This window comes from Filicampus tigris, chromosome 9 (genome assembly GCF_054856515.1).
Source record: "Filicampus tigris isolate MCC_2025a chromosome 9, RoL_Ftig_1.0, whole genome shotgun sequence".
NCBI classification, from domain to species: Eukaryota; Metazoa; Chordata; class Actinopteri; order Syngnathiformes; family Syngnathidae; genus Filicampus; species Filicampus tigris.
In genome coordinates, this window is record NC_141225.1 from 15,515,194 (window position 1) to 15,540,004 (window position 24,811).

The window sequence follows — 24,811 nt, forward strand, 5'->3', positions numbered from 1 at the left end:
GCCTTCCTGTGTGGAGTTTGCATGTTCTCCCCGTGCCTGCGTGGGTTTTCTCCGGGTACTCCGGTTTCCTCCCACATTCCAAAAACATGCATGGTAGGTTAATTGGACACTCTAAATTGCCCCTAGGTGTGATTGTGTGTGCGGATGTTCGTCTCTGTGTGCCCTGCGATTGGCTGGCAACCAATTTGGGGTGTCCCCTGCCTACTGCCCGAATACTGCTGGGAAAGGCTCCAGCACTTACCGCGACCCTCGTGGGGATAAGCGGTATAGATAAAGGATGGATGGATAATTGTTAACATCTAAGCATATCAAAGCTAGAGATGGACCGATATGTTTTTTTCAGGGCCGATACCGATTATTGGTAGTAAAGGAGGCCGATAACCGATATTTGGAGCCGATATTCATTTTCAGCAAAAAGATAAGTATTGGTGTCAAAATAAAAAAAAAAAAAGAAAAGTATTAACTTTGTTGGAACGTCTTTAAGCAAATCTTTATTGAATATTTTTTCAGATTTTTTGGGGGTATTTTTATTATTATTAATGTTAGCATATTATTACATCTTACAAAAAAAAGGGGCGGGGGGGGGGGGCTCCCAGGTTCATCAGCATGTATTCAAAAGTTAAATGAAAACTTAAACAATTGCTCCATATAGTTTTCTATAGTAAATAAAGTCATCCAAAAAGACAGAAATGTTAAAAATTTGTTTTGATTTTAAACGAAAAGTGCAGAGTGATTCCCAGGGTAAGTAGAATCTTCCCCTGGGGGTTGACTTCCCCTTTAAATGTTCGAGGTGAAAGATGCGCAGGGATCTTCTGGGGTTTCTCAGCGACCACCGGCGGTCTGCAGAATGAAATGAAATCAAACTGGAATGGCATTTTTGCCAAACCAAATCCAAGACTGCAAAACCGTTTTGCAGGTTTGGATTTGATTTGCTTAATTATCTGTTTACTATTCTAACCATGTTTTGAAGCCTTATTCACAGATGTTGTCCAGTCTCCTAGCATTAAAATACAATGAAATATCAGCTGTGGTAAAACTAATTCAAATAAAAAGTCTGTTCACTTTCAGTAAAATCATAAACTGAGTTTAATGAATATTGGGTACAATTCTATTAGAATTCAACAATTTGGAAGCCTCCCACATTTGCCATTTGTCATATTTTTTTAAATAATCTACATTGACAGCAATGTTTCTACACATCACTTCTAAAAACAATGAATATATCTTTTGACACAATTATTATTATTATTTCTTTTTTTTTATTGCGTTTCTTGCATTTCACATAAAAAATAGAGCCGAAAGTATTGCTAGTTTCTGTTTGCTGAAGTTTCCCACTAATGTGTGACATGCTGCCGTGACAGTCATGTTGGGTCACGAAGCAGAACAAACAAACCATTGCTTTATCCTACCGTACACCTGCAAAGCTTTCTAAAAGAATGTTTTTGCTACTCGTGTCGTCTATGTGTGTGTGTGCTTGTGTTTCTCACGTATATATACCGCAATGCTGGTGTCTTTTTTATATTATTAGAACATATTCTTACAATATGCATATTGTTATCATATTTTGCTTTTTATTTGTGTTTATGTGTGTGTGTGTGTGTTTGTGAGCTGCATATGCCCATAGCTGCTACTATATTACTCGCCCATTGTCCTGCTGTGCTCACAGTGTTGAAAGTCTTTCTCTGAGATACTGAAACTTTCCCCTTTTGTGCAGTGAAACGTAAATCAAAGCATTTAAAATGACTTGCATGCAGTTTACCCCAGTGCCTAGACACACTTTTTAGCACATATTACCAGGGAAATATCAGGGGAATCAAATCTGGGGGGGGTTTATCTGACAATTAACATGTAGACCTAAAGCTAAAATTACTTGCCTAGTCTTCTTCCCTGATGTTCTTTTAACTTTTTTTTCTTTTTCTTTTCTTTTCTCCAACATCTAATCAGACCACAAATATAAACACTGATAGCTGCATAGTACTTCTTCACCACAACTACAACTTTGCCAACCCATTGACAGGGTTAAGGTGCTTCATTGACTATCTTCTTTAAGACGTATTGGATATTGTGTTCCTCTTTTAACCCCCGCCCACCCCCCGTTTGTGTCCCACAGAGGTACGTACAGACCCCCTAAGCCAGCTGGGAAGATCTAAACATACAGTACAGAGAAATGTTGCAGGAGACTCCAGCATCAACACAAATTCATAGACCACAAAAGAAGTGGGGGACCCATTACACAGTGATTGCTAACATCTAACATCAGAGGAGACCACAATATAGAACCCAGTCGGCTTCTTTTTTTTTTTTTTTTTTTTTTTTTTTTTCTTCTCAGGAAATTGATGCATCGGATGTGAAGAAGATTCGAATTGTTGAAGAGGTAGGGATTGGAATACAGATGTTAAGCCAGCTGCAAAGTGGGAGTCCGTGTAATAGTCCACTTCTTCTTCACAGGGTTATGACCGATGATTAGTTGGTGTTTTTATTGATACGGGGCAAGTGGGGAAGATGAAAATGTACGCTGTCTCTTTAAAATGCCTTTGAGTCGTCAGATGCTTCCGCTTCTCCCTGTTAGCATAACAGCAGCGGCAGTCACAAGTTTGACTCGAATGAAACACCGCCTGGGTTCGGCTCTGGGCTTCACAGTGTGCTTCTGCCTGACTCCTCCTCGTGCTCACGCTATCAGTACGGAGTGAAGAGAATTGGCCCGTGCGTCGTGCGAATGGGCCCCGGGGCGGGCCTCAGCAGGCTGAGGGGTGCCCCCTGTAGCAGGTGGTGATGGGGGTGAGGGTGCGTGGGCGGGCCAGGAGGTCGCAGTGCCAGCTGATTTGAGGATGCCGCAGCGGCCATGGCTGCCGCGACAGCCAGAGGATTTGGTAAAAGTCCCGCCCCCAGAGTTTTTGGAAGTTCCTTTGAGAGAGACAAGGAAAATGTCACGTGACTCATCGAGATCGGCGGATAAAACACACATGGACAAAAGTACTGGGACGCTGGCCATTGCTCCTACGAGATGCGAAAATGTCTTCCGGGAAGACTTTCTGCACCGGCGGTCGACAGTCCTGTTCCCCGAGGTCTACTGTCCCGCCTGTTTTCCATCTCCCCCCGCTGCAACACATCTCATTCAAATGATCAGATAATTAGTAAGGTCTGAAGAAGCCGGATAACGATCCTGGTCATTTCAATCAGGTGGGTTGCAGCAGGGAGAAATGGAAAACAGGCACGACCTTGAGGAACAGGATTGAAGATCCCTGTTCTACGAGAAGATTCAGTGTGTCAGTGGGAATTTGTGTTGGCTCTGTCTAGTTCATCCCAAAGGTGTTCGATTGGGTTGAGGTCAGGGTTATCCACGTCTTTCCAGACCGGAGGCTGACATTTTTTCGGGAATCCTGCGGGTGCCGTGAATGCCGCGGGATTCCTGCAGGATGGGAGTCAACTTTATCTTTAATCATGGGATTGGGACGGTACAAGAGAAAAAGTTCACAGTAGCAGACCGGATCAGGATTATCAGTAACCATGGAGAGTCCATGAGTAAGAGGGGGCAAAACACTGTTTTTTTTTAATGTGGCTGACCTCCAAAATGGGAGCGGTACGGGAGTGGGAGCCATTCTGAACAGGAGTTGTTTTCACCGGTACAGGATGGGACAGGATTGGTTTTTTTTTTTCTTTTTTCTTTTACTAAGGTCCAGGAGGGGACCGAACGTACAGGATTTTTTTTCTGTGGGAGTGGGACATACCACAGGCCAGAAACGAAAAATGTGAATGGTATACCATGAAGTCTGCACGCTTCTTGTGGCGACTAAGTAGAGGATTAGGTTTCCCCGCAACTCCATCTCGATGCCTCCGGCTGGAAATATGCTGCAGTGTGAAATCAAGCAGGCCAGATAATAGAAATGGATTGCTTTTCTTTGTGCTTGTGTTTTTCCTTCTTTTTTTTTTAAAAAAAAAATGTCTCACCTGTTTAAGCTGCAGCTCAGAGTTGACTCTGACATTGCAGATCTCACAGTGGAAGGTTTGTTCCTGAGTGTTGGGGTCAGACGACAGCTCCCCGCCCTGCTCGGGGCTGCTTTTCAGACCTAGACGTGGGTAGGCTTTAATGGGCCCCAGTCCACTGCGGGCCTCCAAAATTGTTTTGTGTTTTGTACCTAGGGTGATTAAAAAGTGTTTTGGAATCCAAGTCATATTCACATTTCGTTGTTTGAAATGTGAAAAAAAAAAAAGGCTATTTGCAATTTTCCTTTTACACCACTGAATGGCAGTAGTGCTCCTGCTCGATTTTTTTTTTTTTTTTTCATACAAACTTGAGATTCATAGCAGCCATGATCCACCCGTTCCAACCTTGCAAATGTCTCATTTGTGCATATGTACCACTTACCTTTGTTATGGGCCTCCAGCTGTGAGAGGGAATTAACCGCAACTTTGCATGAGGAGCAGTAGAGAAGCTTCTTGGCTTTCTCTTCCTCAGACTCTCCAGAGGGAGGGCTGGGAGCTGGAGACGGGTTGTCAGGAAGGACCGCCCCTGCTGAGTCCGCAGGTGGTGTGCTGTCCATGGCCGCCGGCGAAGGGGAGGGTGGCAACGGTTCACCCGCCGACTCTAAGAAGGGGCACTCCGCTTCCGCTGAGCTCACTGTGGGTGTTGAGAGGTGGCTCGGGGTCAAAGGTGAGTCTGAGTTGGCACAGGATTGGGTGTCGTCTGGGGGGAAAAAAAAAAAAAATGCTCTGCTGTCAGGACAAAAGGGTGTGTCCACATTTGTGAAATAGCAGGATAATATGAGAGAATAATATGTGAGATGTGTTGAGCGTCTGGGTCCTTTTATGACGGATTTTGTGTCTGTACGTGTGCAGGGCGTCACATGTCACAGGTGATGCTCACCCTGCTGATTGGGGTCGGGCTCCAGGTTGGATGGTGAGGGTCCCGATGGTGAGGGTGAAGTGGTGGGGGGAGGGGGCTGCTTGTCGCCGTCCTGAAGACGGCCTGTCTTGGACGTCTCAATGCCCTTAACTCTGCGAGCGTGTCGGTTGCCCTTATAGTGAGCCTCTGCCTGACTCTGGAAGAAAACACAATTTGATGGATGTGAAGATTTGTGAGTATGTTGGCTTCACTTCCATCATCTTCGCTCTTAATCTGCCCGCTGACGTCCAAGTGAGTCAGAGAGCCAGCGGGGGCTGTGTGTCTGTCACATTAAAGGCGTTCTAGTTAAATCACCTAAAGAGGTTGCCTTTTTGTTGGGCCATTTATTAAATCTCACAGAAAAACTACTCTGACATGGACATTCGGTGCACGTTAAAATCCCTTCATTTTAGATGATTAGATTAGTTTATTTGAAAGGGGATAATTTCACATAACACATGAAAAATCATGGTTAAAAAAAAAAAGAAAGCCATAATTATCCAAAAGGCTATTTTTCATCTGTAGTGCCCTGGCTGGCCATAGTGTAAAAAAAAAAAAACACCGTAGACTAAATCATTGAACTTCCACTGTGTCTGCTGTGTTTTCTGATGACTTTCTGGTTCAAATGTGAAATAGTGCAGTACGAACTCACTTGTACGGAGGTACTTTTATTTGTCTTAGTGTGTGTGAGAGAGATGATTTTAGAGCTTGTAGTATTCTTTTTGTTTATAATTATATATTATTAAGGCACATGAAGTTTGTAGTATTCTTAATAAGCAGTCTTATATTTATTTTTACTCAATTTATTTATTTATTTATTTATTTATTTTTTTTCCAAATCTGCTGAGCTCCTCCCTTACATGAGCATAGTTTGGGCCAGTTTTTTTTCCCCCCCTCCCGTGCGTAAACACAAGATAAGACAATTGAAAATTATGCCAATTTAAGTTAGAGGAAGCCCATAAGGCGCCTGACGGTTGCGCGGCTGGGGCTTGATGGACCACTGGGTGGTTTTCAAGATGCCTATGTAAGCCTCGTGTATCAGCTGGTGGTGATAGTTACCCACATAGCGCTCATCCTGATCGGTGATGACGGAATGGCATCCATAGCTTGCTGCTTGTGTAACTCAAACCCAGTGGCTGCTGCTTTCCAAAGCCTCCAATTAGACAAGGGGATGATTGCTTTACAAGCCCACAAACAACTGCTAGAAGAGCGCATGTCCGTCTAATTTTTTTCCCCCAGTTCTGCTGGAATTTGAATACTTTCACTCTTTGTCACCTTCAAGTACATGTCCTAAGAAATCAATGAAGGTCTGCCTTTAATCAAACACAGAATCTGGACGGCCTTCGGAGATTGGCGCGAGGATGCGCTAAATAGCCATGAGGACAGAAAACAAATTCGGCCGTGAGATTATTGATGTTAGTGAGGGGTAAAGTGAATAGTGATCAAATATGAATGAAGTGCTGTAGAGTAAGATGAGAAAAGGAATGACCATCCTATGTGGAAGGGATTAGGATGATTGTGGAGGCATGGACGGGATTTTAAAAGGGAGAAAATGGGAGCGAGTGAATGTCCCTGAAATCCTTTTCTCTCTAAGCAGGATATGCTTTGATGTTTTATCTATAAAGTGACAAAGGCACAGAAAATGGAGCGAGCTGGTCTCAGACAAATCAGGGTACAGGCAGCAGCGACAGGCATGTTGGCGGGGGGGTGGGGGTGATTGGGAAGAAGCTGGCGAGAAGGCGACAGAACAGTAAACCCCACGGAGGATAAAAGAGAAACATTATAAACAGGAGCAGAAAATGGGTCGAGAAGGAAGTTGTCGACAAGGAAGGTGAAGGGAACGAGTGCGTCGCCGCGAGGCCGAATGGAATTCTGGGGATCGAACGGTGCGCGGCGTGTGCCCGCTGTCGTTCTGCCCCCGCTGTCGTTCTGCCCCCGCCGTCGTTCTGCCCCCGCTGTCCTTCAGCCCCGCTGTCGTTCTGCAGTGGTGACGACGGCTAATGCAGCATGGCGTGACGTCAGCCTTGCAGCAGGACCGGTGCTGAGCACTGGCAGGCTAATATGTCCTCTGTGGCCTGAGATGAATTGGCAATGTTATAATTACAACATGTAGTGCAAGAGGGGAGCCGTGAGAGGCACTTGATTCTGAGCGGTCACATCAATCACGTCGTCACTTCTAGTCTGACTTCGGTTTCGCAACGCCTTCCCTCGGACGTAAACAAGAAAAACGCGGAGGTGAGCTTTGCTACTAAAACGCAAAAGCGGCCGCGGGAACGCTTGAAAAACTTGGCGCCGTTTGCCCGCCGACCACCTGCAGAAACTCTACTCCAAGCAGATTATTCCTTCATTATTAAAGTGCGTTCACGAAGTTCCCATCCTCTCCGGTTACGCTGGGAAGTTCTGCTCCATGCTGCAGAGCAGAGGTACAGGGTGTCCACTCGGACAAGACAAACAGGTGGCGGGGAACGGACGGCAGCATGACGGCGACCAGACGTTGCATGCGAGCATCTTATGTAAATGAAACGTCGGGATATATATTCATAGAGCAGAAGACGTTTCCTTTGCCCCCGGCGCATCTGAAAATTTGGTGGCTAAAATTAGAACCATGTCTAACTATTAGTAGTTGTCGTGATTTTGGTTAATTTGATTGGGATGCAGGCAGACATATCCCGGCTTTCATAAATATGACAACGACATGCATCAAACCCTCTGAATCGTTATAGAAACAGATCGTTATCACCTTTATTGTACAGTATTTTGAAAATCCCCCCCTGGCCGACCTTTACATCATCCGGTCTATAAACGCACTTTGTGCGCTTTGGCCCGCCGCCGGATAGAAGCCAATCACATTCTTCTTCTGCCTTGTTACTTACTCGCTGATTTTAAATGCCATGAGCGGAGTCGCTTTGACTGTTGGCAAATCGAGTCTGCTGTGTTCATGCCCACAACATCGCAAACACCCATTTTTTAAAAATTGTGTCAAGCTGAACCTATCTACAAAAATACCAGCATCCAGTCCAGCCCGCCCCTGCGCAGATTCAGACCGTGCCTCTCGCTGGACTTGAACACACGCACGAAAATAGAGCCCTTCCTGTCTATGCTATGTAAATGAAGTCATATGCTAGTCAACAAAACGCTCACATCTCCTGCTCTTGTGGATCATGTGAGAACACTAGTGGGGGATATAATTAAGCGGCCCCTCACGGAGAACAGGGCAGTGTTACACAAGTTTCAGATGACTCCTCTGCCTGTGTCCTTTATACGCTGCTGCATTTAGAGGACAAATATTTAGCACCTAATTGTCACGATGTATTTATATTTCAGGCTCTGCTTGTCGAGAGTTTTGTTGTAATCCTATTTATGTTATGGTTTGTGATAACTTGAAATGATTTTCCGTCACTAAAATTTGCAGGCTGGTTTAGGTCATCCATGTTCTTTGCATGTCTGTTTTTTGGGTTTTTTTTTAACTGTTAATGGAGGAGATGTAAGTTTTTTTCTGTGTAGCCCAGACAATATCAGCATGGATTTGATTTGAGATCATTGTCATTTTGCTCTTTTTGTTTAGAAGATAGTGGTAGTTTGTCACCTGTAAACATTTGAAATGTAGTCTCCTCGTCTAAAGTGAAAAGGGTCTTCTGTGAAAACATACAATATAGGCATGTACGTACAAGTACTTCACACCCGTAATGACGGCACAACACAGTGCTGTTGTAAGCACATTTTATCTGCGTGAAAGGACATTGTTCATCATTCAACATTGGTTCGTAAAGATTTTCAAGTATGTCATTTTCCATCGTATTTTTCAGTAGATTTTTGTCTTGACGGAAGAATTGATATTCTCTGTCAAATGATGAATGTATCAGTGAAGCAAGTAGGTCTAAAAAATCACTTCTGACATTTGCCCGAATTACTCAAACACACACGGCCACATTTTTTTGATAATCCTTCTGAGGACAGTAATACCTTCAGTGAAATGCACACAGTTTGCAAAAAAACCCATTTATCTTACAAGGTTTATGTCTTAAAGAGGTTTGCCCAGAGACAGATGTACAAGGGCTCTCTCGATGTAAATGTCAAGCGGCCAACACATAAATCCTCTTCTTGGATGTTCACATTAAAACCTCATCTCCATCAAGAAATACAGCTCACTTGAACTCACTATGATGCAAATTGGGAGTGGGACAGTATACCTAATGTTACTAGTTTTTCAATCACAGGGTGGCGTGATAAGATGACTTTGTATAACCTATGCACACTAATAAATTCATGAATTAAAAACAACACACAAGGTAAAGGACAACAATGAACAACATCTAGAAATTTCTTTTCCTTGGTATGTGGCTGTAGAACACAAAATTTGAGGTTTTTTCTTGTATCTTTGCTGTTATCATAAGTGAGGAGTCATTCCACACACTGCAGTGTGTGTGCATGGCTCCGCTCTTTGAGCACCATGACATACACAAACAGAACCGAGCCTAAAAAGAAATGAACTGAATTGCTTTCTGAAACATGATTTTCTAGTTATCGTTTTTGAACCGGTAAAGTTGCGACTTTGTCCTCTTAGTGAGAACATTAAATTCTTCTATTTTTTTTTATTTTTTGCCTTTAGACGCATTGCTTCAGGCTGGCAGTGCACCGTCTCTCCAAAAATGCTAAATCAGCTTCAATGTAACTTTAAAAAGACACACTGCACTGCTGTCCACTTTACTTCTTGGCCTTGTGTCCTGTCTCACACCCCTTCCATTAAATTCTCATCAGAGTAAATCTAATAGTCTCCTGTACCCTGACACTTGCTGAGCTATGATGACCAAGCAAATCAACCAAGAGTCTGTGCTGTTCAGGACATGATGCAGCCTAATTAATTTGAATAGACACAGTTGAACCTACAGCATATTAAACAGGTCGATTTGCACACTGGAATTATGAGGAATACTTTCTACAAGGCCATTTAAGCCCGCCGCACACAAGTGGGCCAAACTTCGAGCACGGCAACTTCATGAGTGGCTGACGGTCGACCACTGGTGCTGCTGCGATTCGAAATTTTTATTGCCATAACCGGGGGGCGGAGCCATGGGTGGGCCTGGGTGTGTGCAGGCCCCCCAAAATTGACAGGTTGAAAAAAAAAAAAAAAAAAATTGTGAACAATCGAGGTCATGCGGGTCAGGTGTGTCATTTCCTACCTCCGAGTTGAACCGAATTTGACAGACATTGCAGGAGATTATTGGTCGCTTTGTCTTCACCATGGGATGCCCGAAGGTGTGCGTCATTACGGCTTTCTGGACGGGGTCCATCTGAAAAGGGCACGCACAAAGGTTACTTGACGGATTCAACAACGCAGGATGCGATCAGGGGTGCCGATGGGGAAACTGCTAAAAAGAGAGATGTAAACAAGAAGCTTGAATTTGGGGAGAGGTGATAAATGTGGACAGCAGGGGGGTGCGGGCACTTTCTCAGCAGCTGTTGTTGTCCGAGCCTTACTTCCTGGGCGCGGTTCAAATGCTTTAATTCACATCGGGACTTGACGAGCCTAATTACAGACTCCCTCCATCTAAAAAAAGACTGCATATATGTTTTTGGGTAAATGCTCTATTACATAGATTAAATAGAAATTCTTCAATGGATGACTGTAGAAAGAGTTGTTTCGAATGAATATCAAAGATTAAGAATGTATACTTTGGGTATTAGGGGAAGTACCACCGTGTTCTGGTATTCATGGGCGACATATTGTTGACAACGTCATTTTGTTGGAATTACTGCGCAGTCCAGCGTTTATACTGTTGACTCTGTGGGTCGAACCAATCCATCAAACTGAATTCAAAATGCCCCCCCAAAAAAAAGGTCAGTACCAAAAAATCAGCCACGCTTATCATTGCCGGAGCTCGGCTGCGGGCCGTTTTATTACACGTGAAGTCGCCGGTGCTTCCTGTTAGTATTCAGAAACACACAGACAGTGCGGGTGTTGCCCTCAGCAACCACCAAAAGTTCTCTGTGGTTTTACTCAGCCTATCATCTGCTGCCTCCACTCTGGACGCACGCGGCCAAAATGAAAGAGTGTTTACGCTCCACAGCTGCAGACACCCGAGGAAAAATGTTTTGGTCTGAAAGACCTGAATGCTGTTGGAATGCATTGTTGGCATATTCATGTTTTCTGTTTATTTTGGGCTTTTTTTTTTTTCTTTTCTTCCTGTCCTTCTTTTCGGTTTGTGTAAGAAAGTGTTTGTCAGTCAACAAGCTGAATGCGTAATCAATGTTGGTGTAATCTGAATAATTGAGACAAACCAAAACAGCCCTGGTCCCATGCCGCTATTCAATTCATAATCAGCTAAATTTCAGTCAGTTCTCAACAGCTAGTCAGAGTTCATTCAAAATTAAATTAGGTCACACAAATGCAGACTGAACATTGATTGGCATCGGTTAAAAGGAGGGATGCCAATACTATTTGTCTGTAATTATACTTGGGTATAAAAATGCTCCGATACTACTTCAACAACTTGACGTAGACAGTATATTCTATAAGCCATGTCAGCCATGTGGCAATACTTTAAACATGAAAGACAACATTTTTAGTTGACTGCAAATTATGCCCTGCAAAATGGGTGATTGACGGCTCGGGTGGCGACGGAGTGGATCTCCCCGTGAGTTGCGGCAGAGGGCCAGGCGGGGTCCGCACCACGGGCCCCGGACGCTAGTGGGTTGATAACGCCAGTAGCATGTGCATATACCGTATTTTCCGGACTATAAGCCGCTACCTTTTTCCCAGGTTTTGAACCATGCGGCTTAGAATAAGGTGCGGCTATTCTGTGGATTTTTCGTCAACCACTAGGGGCGCTCTAACCGGAATTACAAGACAAAACAATGCAATTGCCATTAAGAGGATGTGAGTGCAGGTGAAGAAGTTCAACAGGCGAGGGCACTATGCATTAGGTTATGAATTAGGTGGTATGCGGAAGTAGAGCAATGTGGACGTTAAATGACAAACAGGAGTGACAGCGGGCAGTGAAATGAAGATACGTACTTCATTTTCTCTTGGTTCCGTTCCGTTTTAATCAGCAAAGTTGCCGCCGTGTTAAAAGGCACCGTTAGAAAAGAATCTGTTCAGGTACATGTACATTTACAGTTCAAAATCGTTCTGTAAATGCAGTAAATATCACATTTTTCAACATAGATAGGTGCGGTTTATAGTCCGGAAATTACGGTAATCTCAGAAATGAAGGCATGCAAATCCAAGTACGCACGGAGCTGTACATTGAAACTGGCAGTGGCTCGTTAAATCAAAAGTTCCTTGGATCTCTTTGCCGTTACTTGCATAACTGTGGACATTTTTGAGCTAGTACTTATCACTCACCTTTTAAAAAAAAACACTTTTTGTGATTTGTCTTATGAGATTGGTGGCCACACTCCATGTCCTCAATAACACAGGATGACTAATAACCTCACGCAAGGTTCCTTTCGCCCGAGCGCATGCAGATGACCGAGACGATGTTGCGTGTATGTGTGTGGCCACGCTGACCTTCACGTGAAACCCAATCTGGAAATGAGAACCAGGAAATGCTGACTGCGGACAACTCCGCCCGGGCCTCTTATACAATTGATTAGCTGTAAGTCATTCCGGTGCTGTAGAACACTCACCAAGGCTTTTGTTTTTCAAATGAGTAAAAATGTAAATAGCTGTCACTTTGTAGCAAAATGTGTTCATCATCTGTACTTGGTGCTGGAGGCAAAGATCCAAAACTAGCAAACCCCACCTTGTTGTGATCATCTCAGATTCTGCTCAAGCACGTTAGCATGCATGCTTGGTGACACGACTTGGACCACTTACTGTATTAAAGTTGGGGAAGAGACCCAGAGTTGCAGGGTGTGGCGACTCCAGGGGGAATTGTAGGAAGGGCTTCATGTCCAGGGGGGACGGTGGGAGGACGGCTGGGCTCCTGAGGAAGGCAGGAACCGGCCCCGCTCGGTTTACACTTCCTGTGCAAAGAGGGAATTGGAGATTAAAATAAAGACGCGCTCTCATAGATTATTCTCACTCTCTACCGGAATTACCTTTGACCCCAGTGACTTGCGGTGTCTTGGCTCACGTATCCTTTAAAATCAATGCAATTCTTCCTCTGACTCAGACCAGGATTGTGTTCAAGTCTAAAGTGGTTGTTCGGCTGACATTGGCAGTAAAGCTTTTGCATCGACATTTAATAAATAATAACACCTTCAACTGAAAAGGAAGCCAAAGACACAATGGGGTTCGTCTTTAATTTCAGAAGAGTACTTGAGAATTTCGATCTGATCAATAGCATTAAACTTTAGAGGGCCATTAATAAAACTAATATGGTGCAAAATGTCTTGCTAAAATGAAGGAGAGGAACAGTAGATGCGCATGCCAATTGAGAACAAAGTCGAACGATTTTGAAGAATAATCTAATTGCAATTTTTGTCCGCTCAATATTGCAATTGCAAATTAATATTCACATTTTTTTTCAAGGTCCTCTTCCCATGTTTTTTTTAATTTATTTTTTTAACAAACAGGCAATAAACGAATCTGTATTACAATAAATAATACCAGATTTATTATTCAACAACGACAAATCACAGCTCGCCTGTTTTCTAAAGCTTAGCCATGATTGGTTGTAACCCGAGCCCTGGGCCGTTGTGATGTCATTTTCAGTCGACAGAAGTGACAAAATGGCCGCCCCCGCAGATGGCTAAAAACTGGTCGATTACCTCTTATTCCACAAAAGCAATATTTGTCAGAATGCTTTTGTTTCAACTAGTGGACTTGCATAGAACATATTCTTGAAAAAAATATGTTTGGGTTGATTTCCCCTTTGGGTGTTGACTACGACAACATCACAAAATACTGCCAAACAAGTGCCGCGCACACATAAAATCCGTATGTAATAAATCAGATACAACAGCAATGCTAACAAGTCTGTGGCTTATTACTCCAACTTTTCATGTTTCATGACACAAATTAGATGTGGACTGCACTTCTTAAGCTCTCGGTTTATCTCAACACTAAATCAATAAATTACTAAAATCTAAATATACTGTCTATAAAACTGAAGCCTACCAACCCACCCAAATGAGCAGTTTTTTTTTTCTTTCCCAAATCGCATGCGATTAGAAAATTGCATTCTACTACACTGCGATGTCGATCTGAATTCGGTTAATTGTTCGGCCCTAATTGAGAGCATTTACTTTTGTTCATGTAATGTATATTTTTTTGGACATAAAAGCATACATTGAATGAAAACGCCGATCCATTTGCTTCCTGCACCTCTCCTCCCACGGCATCTCTTGCTCACTTTCCTCTCACTTGCAGCTCAGCCACAGCGGATGCCTGTACTTAAGGACTCTTGTGTGATGGGCGGGGGGGGCAAAGCTTCTTAAGCCTCACAACTGGGGTGCTGCAGATATCTGCCTCCTCTCAGTTTCTCTGCTGCTTCTTTCTGACACCAGACGTTGCTTTCTGTCCTCATTTCATGGGCTGTTATTCTGCCTGCCTGCAATCCACGCTTTCTCACTTCCGCAGCAGTCCAACCTACTGCTTGGTTTGTTTCCCCTCTTTATCTCCGCCGTTATTTTGCAGGTTCTTCCCACTTTCAAGGCGTTTGGCGGGGAAACGCGCTCAGGGCCCAATCACACAGCACAAGAAACAATTTGTATGCCTTTTTTTTTTTTTTTTTTCCTCCCGAGATTATACGCAATCACCATCTTTTATTGCTACTGCTTTGTGATGACTGCTTATTTAACGCTGTTCCATATGCAAAGAGAAAAAAAGCGGTTCAGGGGAAACAGAAAGAATTGCTACTTTGGTGATTCCAGACAGGTTCCTAGCTTTCACTGGTGGGTACGGCTATGCGAAGAATGCACTGTCAGAAGTAGATGAAGGGGAAATGATTCCTCTTTAGATTGTTTGAATGCTTGCAGCACGGCGGCAGTTGGACGCTACACTACAAGCAGAAGGTTTCTTTTTTGGGGGGGGGGATGACAGGCAAATTCCTCAATTCCTCCTGATGTGCAATTCAACTGTCAAATTCAAATTCTTTAACCACTGTCATGCAAGACATTAGCGTATCATGTTAAACCTCAGTGTACCTGACAATAGGTCAGTAAATTTTACTTGTACCTCAAAATTAAGTGTACACTTAATCAACAAGGATGTGTTACCAGAAAAAGAAGAATATGTATCAGAAGTTCCGTGAAGTCGACTCATGTTTAAAATAGTAAGGCATCAATGTTGCATATTGATTTCCGTGCAGGTGCAAGGCTTGCTGCACCAACACCCGGTCTAACACGCCTCCATGCAGTTTTAGATAAAAAAGCCTTGCCGGATTCGCGCCAGTCACAAAAATAGAGCCCTCAGTGTTTCATTTGCCACTGTGTAACAGTTCTTTTTTTTTTTTTTTTTTTTTTTAATACGTGCATTGTGTTTTTACAAATGTTACTTACAATTTCGGCTTTACACTTAATAAATGTTTTATATTGCTGAGAGTATGACACTGGAATTAAATTTTTCCATTATCCTATAAGGGGAAAAATAGTTTTAAAAATGTTGTTGTCACACCGGCATTTTTCTAATTGTTTGCCTGCCTACGGATTTCAGGTAGAAATGAGCTATAACTGAATTTAGCTCTGACGGGTACATGCGGTAGGGTGGACAATTAATTAATTAGCACGTCAGTGTCAGAATTCTGAGGTTTGCCCTGGTTTTCTTTGGGTACTCTTGCTTCCTGCCACATTCCAAAACACATTAATTAAAGACTTGAAATTGTCCTTACCGTAGGTGTGAATGTGAATGGTTGTTTATCTATATGTTCTATATCTATATGACTGGCAACCAATCCACCTAGTACCCTGCCTCTTGCCGATTTAAATTACCATATTTTCCGGACTATAAGCCGCTACTTTTTTTCCTAGGTTATGAACCATGCATCTTATACAAAGGTGTGGCTATTCTGTGGATTTTTCTTCCACCGCTAGGGGCGCTCTAACCGAAATTAGGATGAAACCTAAGAAAAAAATCAATGCAAAGAAGAATACTCTTTTTTTTTTTCTTTAGTAGATAAAACACGGACGGCAAATTACAGTTAATCGCCCTTTCATCATGGTACCCACAGGAAGAAGTTCGTATGATGCAAGTTTTAAGTTGAAGGCCATCGATCTCGCTATCCAGTAAGCAACCCGCGCTGCTGCATGCAAGCTTAGCGTCAATGAATCTATTGTGAGACGGACGCAATAATGAACAATCAGGCCTAGAATTCAAGGTTACCGTAATATTTTGCTTGCCTTCGTCGAGTTATTGGATTTAAAAAAAAAAAAAATCAAAACAGGCTGGAAACTGTGATGTAAACAATTGCTTGAAAAATGCAAAGAAAGTTAGGACGACCTCTCAAGCATTATGGACTTAGGCGGGAGGTGTAATGTTTCCTCTTTGCCCAGCGAAGCGTACTCCCGCTGCTCATTTTACGCCACATTGAGGTTTAAAAGTCAAATCACTTCTGCTGTTTCTTCATTAACGTCGCAGCGTGCCACAATAGAATCACATATTTAAAATTAGCACGCTGCCTTCCTAGAGTCACATTCTGTGCCATCTCCAAGCAGCTTGTGTTCCACGACCTATACGCTCTTCCCGAGTGATTTACAATGACATCAGATAACTGAATGCGGCGCCCCTTCAATAGCGACCACGTAGGACGACTGGCATTGATTGGACACATTCACGGGAGGGTAAAACTGGTAAAGTGCTGTCAAACTCCATAAATCCAGACCGCACCATCTATTGGGCATTCACTCAAAAAAAAAAAAAGGGAACAGCTCACCTCCCCCAGCGCGTCATCGCAACTGCCTTTTGTTTTCTCATGCAAATGTTTGACTGTGAAAAAGATCAATGCCCATGTAATAGCTTATTGAATTTTTGCGTAGATTTGTGCGAGCCAGCCTGAAATGAAGAGATGCAGACGGAAGGCGGGCGGGGGGGGGGGGGGGGGGGAGCGGTTCGGAGAATGACAACCACGGGCAAGTAGCTTATCACCACAAAGCACGGCGTGCACGCGCAAACACGTGCGCACCAACGTGCTGTGCCTAAGGCCTCTCAAATTGGCAATTCATTTGGCCAATTTCGCTTTAATGATCACAGAGGTAATGTCAATGTCAGCGACGACGGTGCAGCCTTTCAGTATTCCCTGCCTGACTGCATCGCTGTGCTTCGCCGTGGGACCAAGACAGGGAGTGGGAGGGACTGTAAAGAGGTGGGCTGGAAGTCGGGCTGCCAAAATACATTTAAAAAAAAAAAAAAGAAATGCGGCCATCTTTCCTTCCCGGCTCGGCACAGAATGCCAGGCGCCTCGCATCTGCATCTAAATGGGCTGCTGTGCACGGATACCTCTCGAAGCCTCCCACCGCCTCCCCTGACAACGCTGGTGCGCAGAGCTTCCAATGCGGTGCCTGCAGGTCTGTCTTGACCCACTCTGCTTGTGTTTATTCTCCCCCCCCCCCCCCCAGTTTATGTGGCGGCGTCACACGTCCTCAAGTTGATTCGGTGGTAAATGACACCATAAAGTGCAGATGATCATTTATGAGCACCATTTAGCTCTCCTGCTGGCAGAGATTTGATTTGATCATCATTTCTCTGTAAAATAATTCAAAGGGCTGCTGTGTTTAACGGCGTCCATCTCGGCTTCTGAAGAAACGCAGCAAACTTTGTTGCGACTGCGGGGTGACTCTGCTGCTACTATGAAGGACTAAGCGTGAAATCCAATTTACTGCAGCTCAGCTTACCCCCAAAGTCATCCGCAGCTATTGCTACCTAAGCAAGGGACGGACGACAAAGCGCACAGACCACCGCAGTGTAACTTCTGGACTCGGCCCTGATGAATGTCGCGTCAGTGTGTGTGAGATCTGGACGGAGCCGGTTGATTTAGGTTTGCACTTTTGTTTTAATGATAGATGTTGTGCGCTCCAGTGGCTAGGCTTAAATGCTGCCTGCCACTCCCATAAGTCCTTTCACTGGAAGAGTGAATGTGCGTGCGTCAGCTTGTCTCCCTGCAGTTCATTTCTCTGACTTCTCGCAGTTTTTGCAATTAACAACCACTTGTTTTTTGGGGGTTTTTTTCTCACCACTCACACGAATTAAGACGATTATACACGTAAGCGCGCTGTCAAATTGCTCGAGTCAACATTGTCACAGACCGACAAGACAATTGTGCACAAGTCTGCCGTTTCGACATTTTGTGGGATTACGGTAGAGGCAAACGTCCTCTGATTAGCAAGGAGATTAGCTTGTGGAGGAATAACAGCAGCTGAGGGGGATGGAGTCGATCAAGCGCGAGTAAAAAAAAAAAAAAAAAAAGAAAGAAAAAGCACTGGAATAAGAAGGGGGAAGCGAGGGAAGGCATCTGAGGTTGGGGAGGGGGATGGGGGGTGAGCCGCATGCTTTAAGGTGAGTCCAAGGTGAACAGAGGATGTAAAGAGCTGCGTAACCTGCGGGTTAATGTACAGGAGTAACATCACGAGCGGTTGTAGCAGAATGTGACTCGCGTTGGTTCACAGTTATTACCAAACAGCCTCCAACACACAGCCATACCTGCCCCCAAGGCTTAACTTTTGGCTGTCACATGCAAAATGTCACACGCGCATGAGAAATTTTGGATTATTTTGCATCTCGCCTCACAGCGTGGATATGTCTTGTCTCGTTTTAGCCATAAAACACCCTGAGCTCTGTAGCCCTTCAGCGTTCCCTGCCAATATTCACCAATTGGAACATATACGCGTAGTGTAAAACGACACAAAACAGCACGTTGGCCCAAGTGCATGACGAATGCCTTTAAAAGTCACACAAAGCCGCCATTATGGAGGTTGTGTGAAACTATGCACAATCTTCACATGACCTTATTCCTTGGAACCTAATCTTCTGTTACGTGCACAAAAACTCACCTATTTGCTGTTTTTTGTGATCAGGTCAAAGCCCCGTTCAATAGAAAAGTAGCACTTTGCTCACATCTTGTGCATTGACATTTGACAGTATAGGCCAGTGTGCCTCAATTTTTATTGAGCCAAGGCACATCTTTCACATCGGGAAAAAAAAAAAATCACGGCGCGCTCCTTAACAAAATAATTCACAAAACAAAAAGTATATCAAAACGATAATTATGTAACTTCAGTCATTTAGTGAAAGAGCATTTCATTGTTCTGCCTGTTACTATACGTGGTTGGCATAGATAAATGAACCCCCAAAAAGTTATTCGAATTTTTTTTCGGGAGGGGTGGTCAAAATAATTGACATTGGGTAATTTTCCGCGGCACACCTGAAGATCTCTCTCGGCACACTGATGCGCCACGGCACACTGGTGGAGAATAATGGTATAGGCAATTCGCAGGAAGATTTTAGGAAGGGCATCAATTCGGGCTGGGCAATATGGCCTAAAATTCATATCACAGTATAAATTTGCGATAACGGTGTATATCCTAGTATAAACGTAAGTGTAACATTCTGAATAGAATTTGATTGTGCAGAACTCAAAACTCAAACTTGAAACACCGCATGGTTAAAAATAATGTAAATGAACACAAACACCATTGCTGATATTATAAATATTTAATAAACTAAAATACTTTTGACCTTATGGGCTTCTTGTCCTGGCCGACTTATGCAGCAAGATTGATTTCCACTTTTCGGACATGTGCGAACTGTGTAGCCGTTATAGTATTTACTCTCTTAGACACTCACTAGCGTTAGAGGAAGTTGGTTGACGGAAACGCTAACGGAAGCCCATTTAAAATGACAGGCGATTACTATTTAGTCCGGCCGGACAAAAAGGCGGATAAACAGACGGCGGAAGTGTACCCCAGCTGCAGGCGGAAGGCGATAAACGGACTGGGGAATTTTAGTAAAATTCCCAGCTCTGCCCAATAGTTCCTGATCACCTGGGAAAGCAGAGAGGTTGGGTGACTGTTTGACGTGGACGTACGGTACGGTTTCTTTTACCCGGGCCGGAGCTGGTTGAAAAAAAACAAAAAAACAAAAAAAAAACAGTAGTGGCAGCCAGGCTGCATCTCCTCCAGCTCTATGGTCAGACAAGCTCAAATCAATTTTCACGATGTGCTAGATACAATGACATCATCAACAGGCGCTATCGGGATTGGTCAGTAGATTCCAAATTTGTACAGTAGGCCAAATTTATATCTTCTATTGCATATACCGCATAGATACACCAAAGCATCAATTACTCACGGGTTTTTGCTATTCACGGCCCCGGGGCATATGAACCAAGTCCTGCCGCAAATAGCAGGGGGAAAACTGCATTGAGTTCAATAAACAGTGATTCACCCTTTTTTTAGATGGGGGGGGGGGGAAACAAGACAAATGAGAAACGCATCTCTAAAATATGAAAATATACATTCGAATACTGTCAAATGGAAACCTTGCATACATCCACAAAGCCTTTATTTCACACCCTCTTCTTTATAACTGCTCTTGACATAAGACAGATCATTGTGAGTTAGCGCCAACCAAAGTATACAACATATGATCAGAGAAGATAAAATCACATCACAACTCTATTCAAGGAAGGTTCTTAACAGCTCTTTAACCTCCTCTCTGGCTCCAGTCCTTTGGGGAGATGTTGGAACATCCCACACCTGGTTGCAGAGTCTATTTTCATTATACTGAGGTCACTGTTTTGCGCAGTTTGAGGCTAACAGAGGAGCGTATGGCATGAAACCACACCGAGGGAAACCAAGGTCATCAAGAAATCCACTGTGTCAACACGACCTCCACATTTATTATCATCCTTTTATTTGAGCATTTACACACCTGCTGTACCTTGACTAATAGGGCTCGCGCTGACCCAGAGCAGTGCAACCTGAGTGTGCGAGGAACCCAAGGAAAAATATACGCAAGAGTCAACATACAATGATAACAATGGTGCCCGCAGGTGCGTCCTCCACTGGCTTTTTTCAAGGGGAGAAGACAAAGGATGGATGTTCAGGTGACAGACAATATCCAAGTAGCATGTCATTTTCTCCGGGAGCAATAATTACAGGTTATATTTTGAGGGCCTGTGTGGTTTGATGCAAGAGCGTGGTCTTGAAGCAAAGCACAAAGATAATGACGGGTAGGCGCCAGGCTCGCAGCCCTCAGACCTTATTTGGCAACCTTGAAACCAGTAAATGACAGATCTACACATTTCGGCCTTTGTGTCCAAGCCCTTCTTATTATATATATGGTCAGCAGACATTTGGCTCAGCAAAAGCCTTTGTATGTGCCTTAGCAGACATTTGAACCAGCTCAAGAAATATCAAGTGGCTTATTTTCGCGACAAAAAAAACAGTAACATTTCTGCCAATATATACAGTCCTACGGTATTATTTCTAGTATAATACAGTTTTACCATCATAATACCTTTATGAACTGTACAGGAAATCTTTTAAGTAACGTTTCAACCGGTCAGTCATACAAGTGAAATGTCCTTAATTTGGTTGCAGCCCTCGTGCTATAACTGATGTGTTTACCTTGGCCACCAGGTGGCAGTATAAAAGAGACAGAGATACACACAATGAAGAGTTTCACAACTGACTCAGTAGTCATTTTTTGCCGAGTATAAAGAAAATATGACTGTGGGTATGATATTGTCTGGGATTCACTCTTTGTGTTCTATTATCTTAAAGGATTATAACGCCACGGCCATCGATGTTATTTGTTAGCCCGTCAAAGGTGTTATGCATTGTGTGTTAGCATTAAGCTAGTGGAGATGTTTAATGCAAAGTTGTGTGGTTGTTTTAAATACACGATGTGTAATTATCTTTGTTTTATGTTTAGAATGTAAACTACAACTGACAGTGGCAATAAATTGATTGGAGACCTTTTTTTAAAATAAATCTTGTAGGCTGCTGCTTGTTGTAAAGTGAGTTGTGTTGAGTTTGTTGCCTCTATCTAGTGCGCGTTGTGATCTATTGCACATTTATAAAGTTTAAAACTAAATACTGTAATAGTACAAAGTCCTCCGTGAGTGACTGTCTGAGGATTCTAAAGGTGTCATACATCATAAAAAGCTCCAAAACTCAAAATAAACAACACAGGTACGCATGCCATCTCAAGCTAAAAGCACCATTATTACTTTTGTAAAAATATTTTAGTCCACAACTACAATACAGTATTAATCATGTTCCTGACAATGTTCTACACCCTTGGCATCTCATGCTGTGCTTATTCATTAATTCTCCTGTGTGTTATCATCTTTCCTTTCCAGTGTTTTAATGTAAAGTCGAGAAGCTGAACTAACACAATGCACAGAACTGTGAACCGTAACATATCACTGACAGTGCAAACACATGTTATCCAGGCTGGTCGACTAATATTATGGTCCACTGAAGTCGCTTTTCAAGGTTGTCAGGGCAATGATGGAGATGCTCTTCTTCTAAGCCAGCGTACTAGCGCAATGATTTCAGAGCTTTTATTTTAAGGACACCTTACTTGTTGCTTTAAGAAATGTGCTACTTAGGTGAGGCTTCTGTTTCCGATTCAGTCAAATTAGACTAGAGGCTCATGACGCTAGACTCAGGCTGTGTCATTTTGTCAAGCATACGTTTCAAATGTCAATACTGGTCATCCTTCGATGAGTTGCCTTGATTTAAAGGTCATGTTGTTTATAAAAGGCAACATATCCCTGTGATTCTTTTTGGAGGCATTGATAAGTGGAAGGAGACATGTGCCACACACACACACACACTGCTGTAGTAGGTCTGTGTGAGAGTAAAAAAAAAAAGCGTTGGTCCTTTATTTTAAATAAGTAAAGACCTCAAACCTCTGGATGTGAAATATTTATTGTTAAAAAAAACACGAAAGAGTCACCGAACGCTGCTCTGCACTGAGGGAGATGAGTCATATTTAGCACATGCTTAGAATGTGTGAATCTTTGCTCTCCAGTGTTCAAATGGTGGCTGGCCAGAGAAAATATGTTGACGTGATTGTAAACTGATGATGACACGCGAGTGTGTTGAGGGACTTCCAGTACTGTATGTGCCTGTTAAAATCTGATTATGCTTGTTCTAGCTCAGGGGTTTTGAGCATGAAAGCTGAAATAGATTCTAATAAAATATTCAGTCACATAATCTACACAGACAGCACTATCATTGCAATTTGTGTTTACTCTTGAAATGAAATGAATGCACCTTCCTGCGTGTAGAAATTGATCTTCACGGCAAAAAACAATTATGGGTTTGGAGGTGTAAAAAAAAACAACCCTGTTGTTCATTCAAGTACATTAGAGGGGGAAACTGTATATTGCTCTCTCACCCCTCCCTTTTTGAGCAAGGAGAGGAAATGAAGATGACCTTCAAGCATTGTCATAGTGCAACATTCATTGCATCATGACATCAGAAATAACTGACTGAGCACTTCAACATCATAAGATCCCATGTTTCAAATGTTGACAAAAGCGCTGTTTGACTGATAACAAACATCGTCTGTATTTGTGCATTCAGGGCTACTGTAGAAAAATGGCGCTGCAAGATGGCGGATTATGTTACAAAAAAAAAGCCTGCTAAGATGCTAAAACAAAAAGTTTTTTTAAATCTTATAACATTGGAATATTATTTGGGGATTTCAGGCTTGTCCCAATTTTGAATAATATTAACAAGTAATCTAAGATCAGTTATTCTTTTTAATCTAATCTTATCCCCCCAATTTGATTTTTTTTTTTTTTTAGATAAAAAAGTTGACATCTTTCTGGCACCCTAATTCTGTGCTGACACAAATTAGCCTTTTAAAAAAGTCAGACCTATCTAAACAATTCTCTAACCTTTACACATCCTCAGTGCCCTGTCAACAACATCCCTGTATAGCCAACTATGATAACTCAATATTAAAATGTAGCAAATGTAAAGAGCAAAGACAACTGTTTGTTTATTTGCATGTGACTGAGTGACTACCTGCATCAAAGTTGTGTTCACGATGCACCAAAAAAAGTTTGCGGGATAACATCAACATAAGACTCACCTAAGATCATCCTGAATGCTTCCACAGTGAACTTCTTCTTATCCACAATGTCGTCCTTCTCGTCTCCTCTGAAGTGTGCTAAAGCTCGAGCGCGCTTCTCTCAAAACTCAGCATCAATGCGTAAGAAGCCTCCGACATCACAAGCTTTACTTTGCATCCCGCTGTCGTCGCTCCTCTCGGATGTGGATTTCGCGTCGTAGGACGAGCACGCCGGTCCTGCTGCAACACGCGCTCGGATTCTACTGCATGCCAGCCGCTAATGTATTCACCGGGAGACGTTCAGTTCAGCGGCAAGAACAACAGCGAATGGAGCTGAGGTGAAGCTTCGCTAGAGGAACCGCTGCACTACTCTCTCTCTCCCTCCCTCTCTCACATATTTTGGGTTTGGGTATAACCTAAAGGCACCTTGCACTCCCAGGCTGTGATTGGCTGCAGGATCAGCCAATGAGAGCAGTCCATGCACTGTATTTTCTTGGGGTGTTTGAATCAGGAGGCAGGGGTTATGTTGCTCTCCTTCCTTTTTACCAGCCTGCTGTTTTCGCACCCCGGCACGAGCATATTCCGGTGTTTTCATTTGCTCCCATCCGCCTGTGGTGTGGTTTTTTTTCCCCCCCCATAATGCATAGAAAATAGCTGGCGGAGAGGAGAGGCAGAAGTGTGACAAGAGACTGACAGCCTGAGAGAATGGATTAGAACGTTTGAGGAAGTGGATGAGAGATTGAGTTTAATGCACACTGACTGGGGATGAAAGAGTGCTGACAGCTGTTTTGGCACTGCTGTTGGGGTCCCAGAATGTAGGCGTTTCCCACAATGGGAAGGCAAGGCCTCTTAACTCGGTCCTGCATGTTTCATCTGATAGACTTCACATGGTGTGTCCATGTGTGTGCGCATGTGAGATTAGGTTTCCTCATTAGTGGGCCCGGTCTTAATAATGCAGG

The 24,811-nt window shown here is 43.3% G+C and overlaps 1 protein-coding gene and 1 long non-coding RNA gene across 3 annotated transcripts in view; one reads left to right on the top strand and one right to left on the bottom strand.

Annotated features, from left to right (window-relative positions):
- Positions 1-24,811, top strand: part of LOC147142218 (uncharacterized) — a 51,355-nt gene that overhangs the window by 5,048 nt on the left and 21,496 nt on the right. The window lies entirely within an intron of this gene.
- Positions 1,058-24,228, bottom strand: LOC147142220 (zinc finger protein 385A-like). The gene is made up of 8 exons (XM_086041541.1): positions 23,874-24,228; positions 12,702-12,850; positions 10,063-10,173; positions 4,865-5,039; positions 4,367-4,684; positions 3,949-4,136; positions 3,763-3,849; positions 1,058-2,904 (listed from the first exon to the last, which is right to left on the bottom strand). Exons 1-8 carry the CDS (start codon positions 23,881-23,883, stop codon positions 2,677-2,679), a joined length of 1,266 nt encoding a protein of 421 aa, XP_085897667.1. The 5' UTR covers positions 23,884-24,228; the 3' UTR covers positions 1,058-2,676.

Bases quoted from the DNA above. Each gene is read 5' to 3' on its own strand.
- LOC147142220 (XM_086041541.1), bottom strand. The intron at 4,685-4,864 runs GTGAGCATCACC...TTTTCCCCCCAG, and splicing joins GCCCGACCCCAATCAGCAGG to ACGACACCCAATCCTGTGCC. The intron at 2,905-3,762 runs GTATACCATTCA...TCTCTCTCAAAG, and splicing joins AGAAGCGTGCAGACTTCATG to GAACTTCCAAAAACTCTGGG.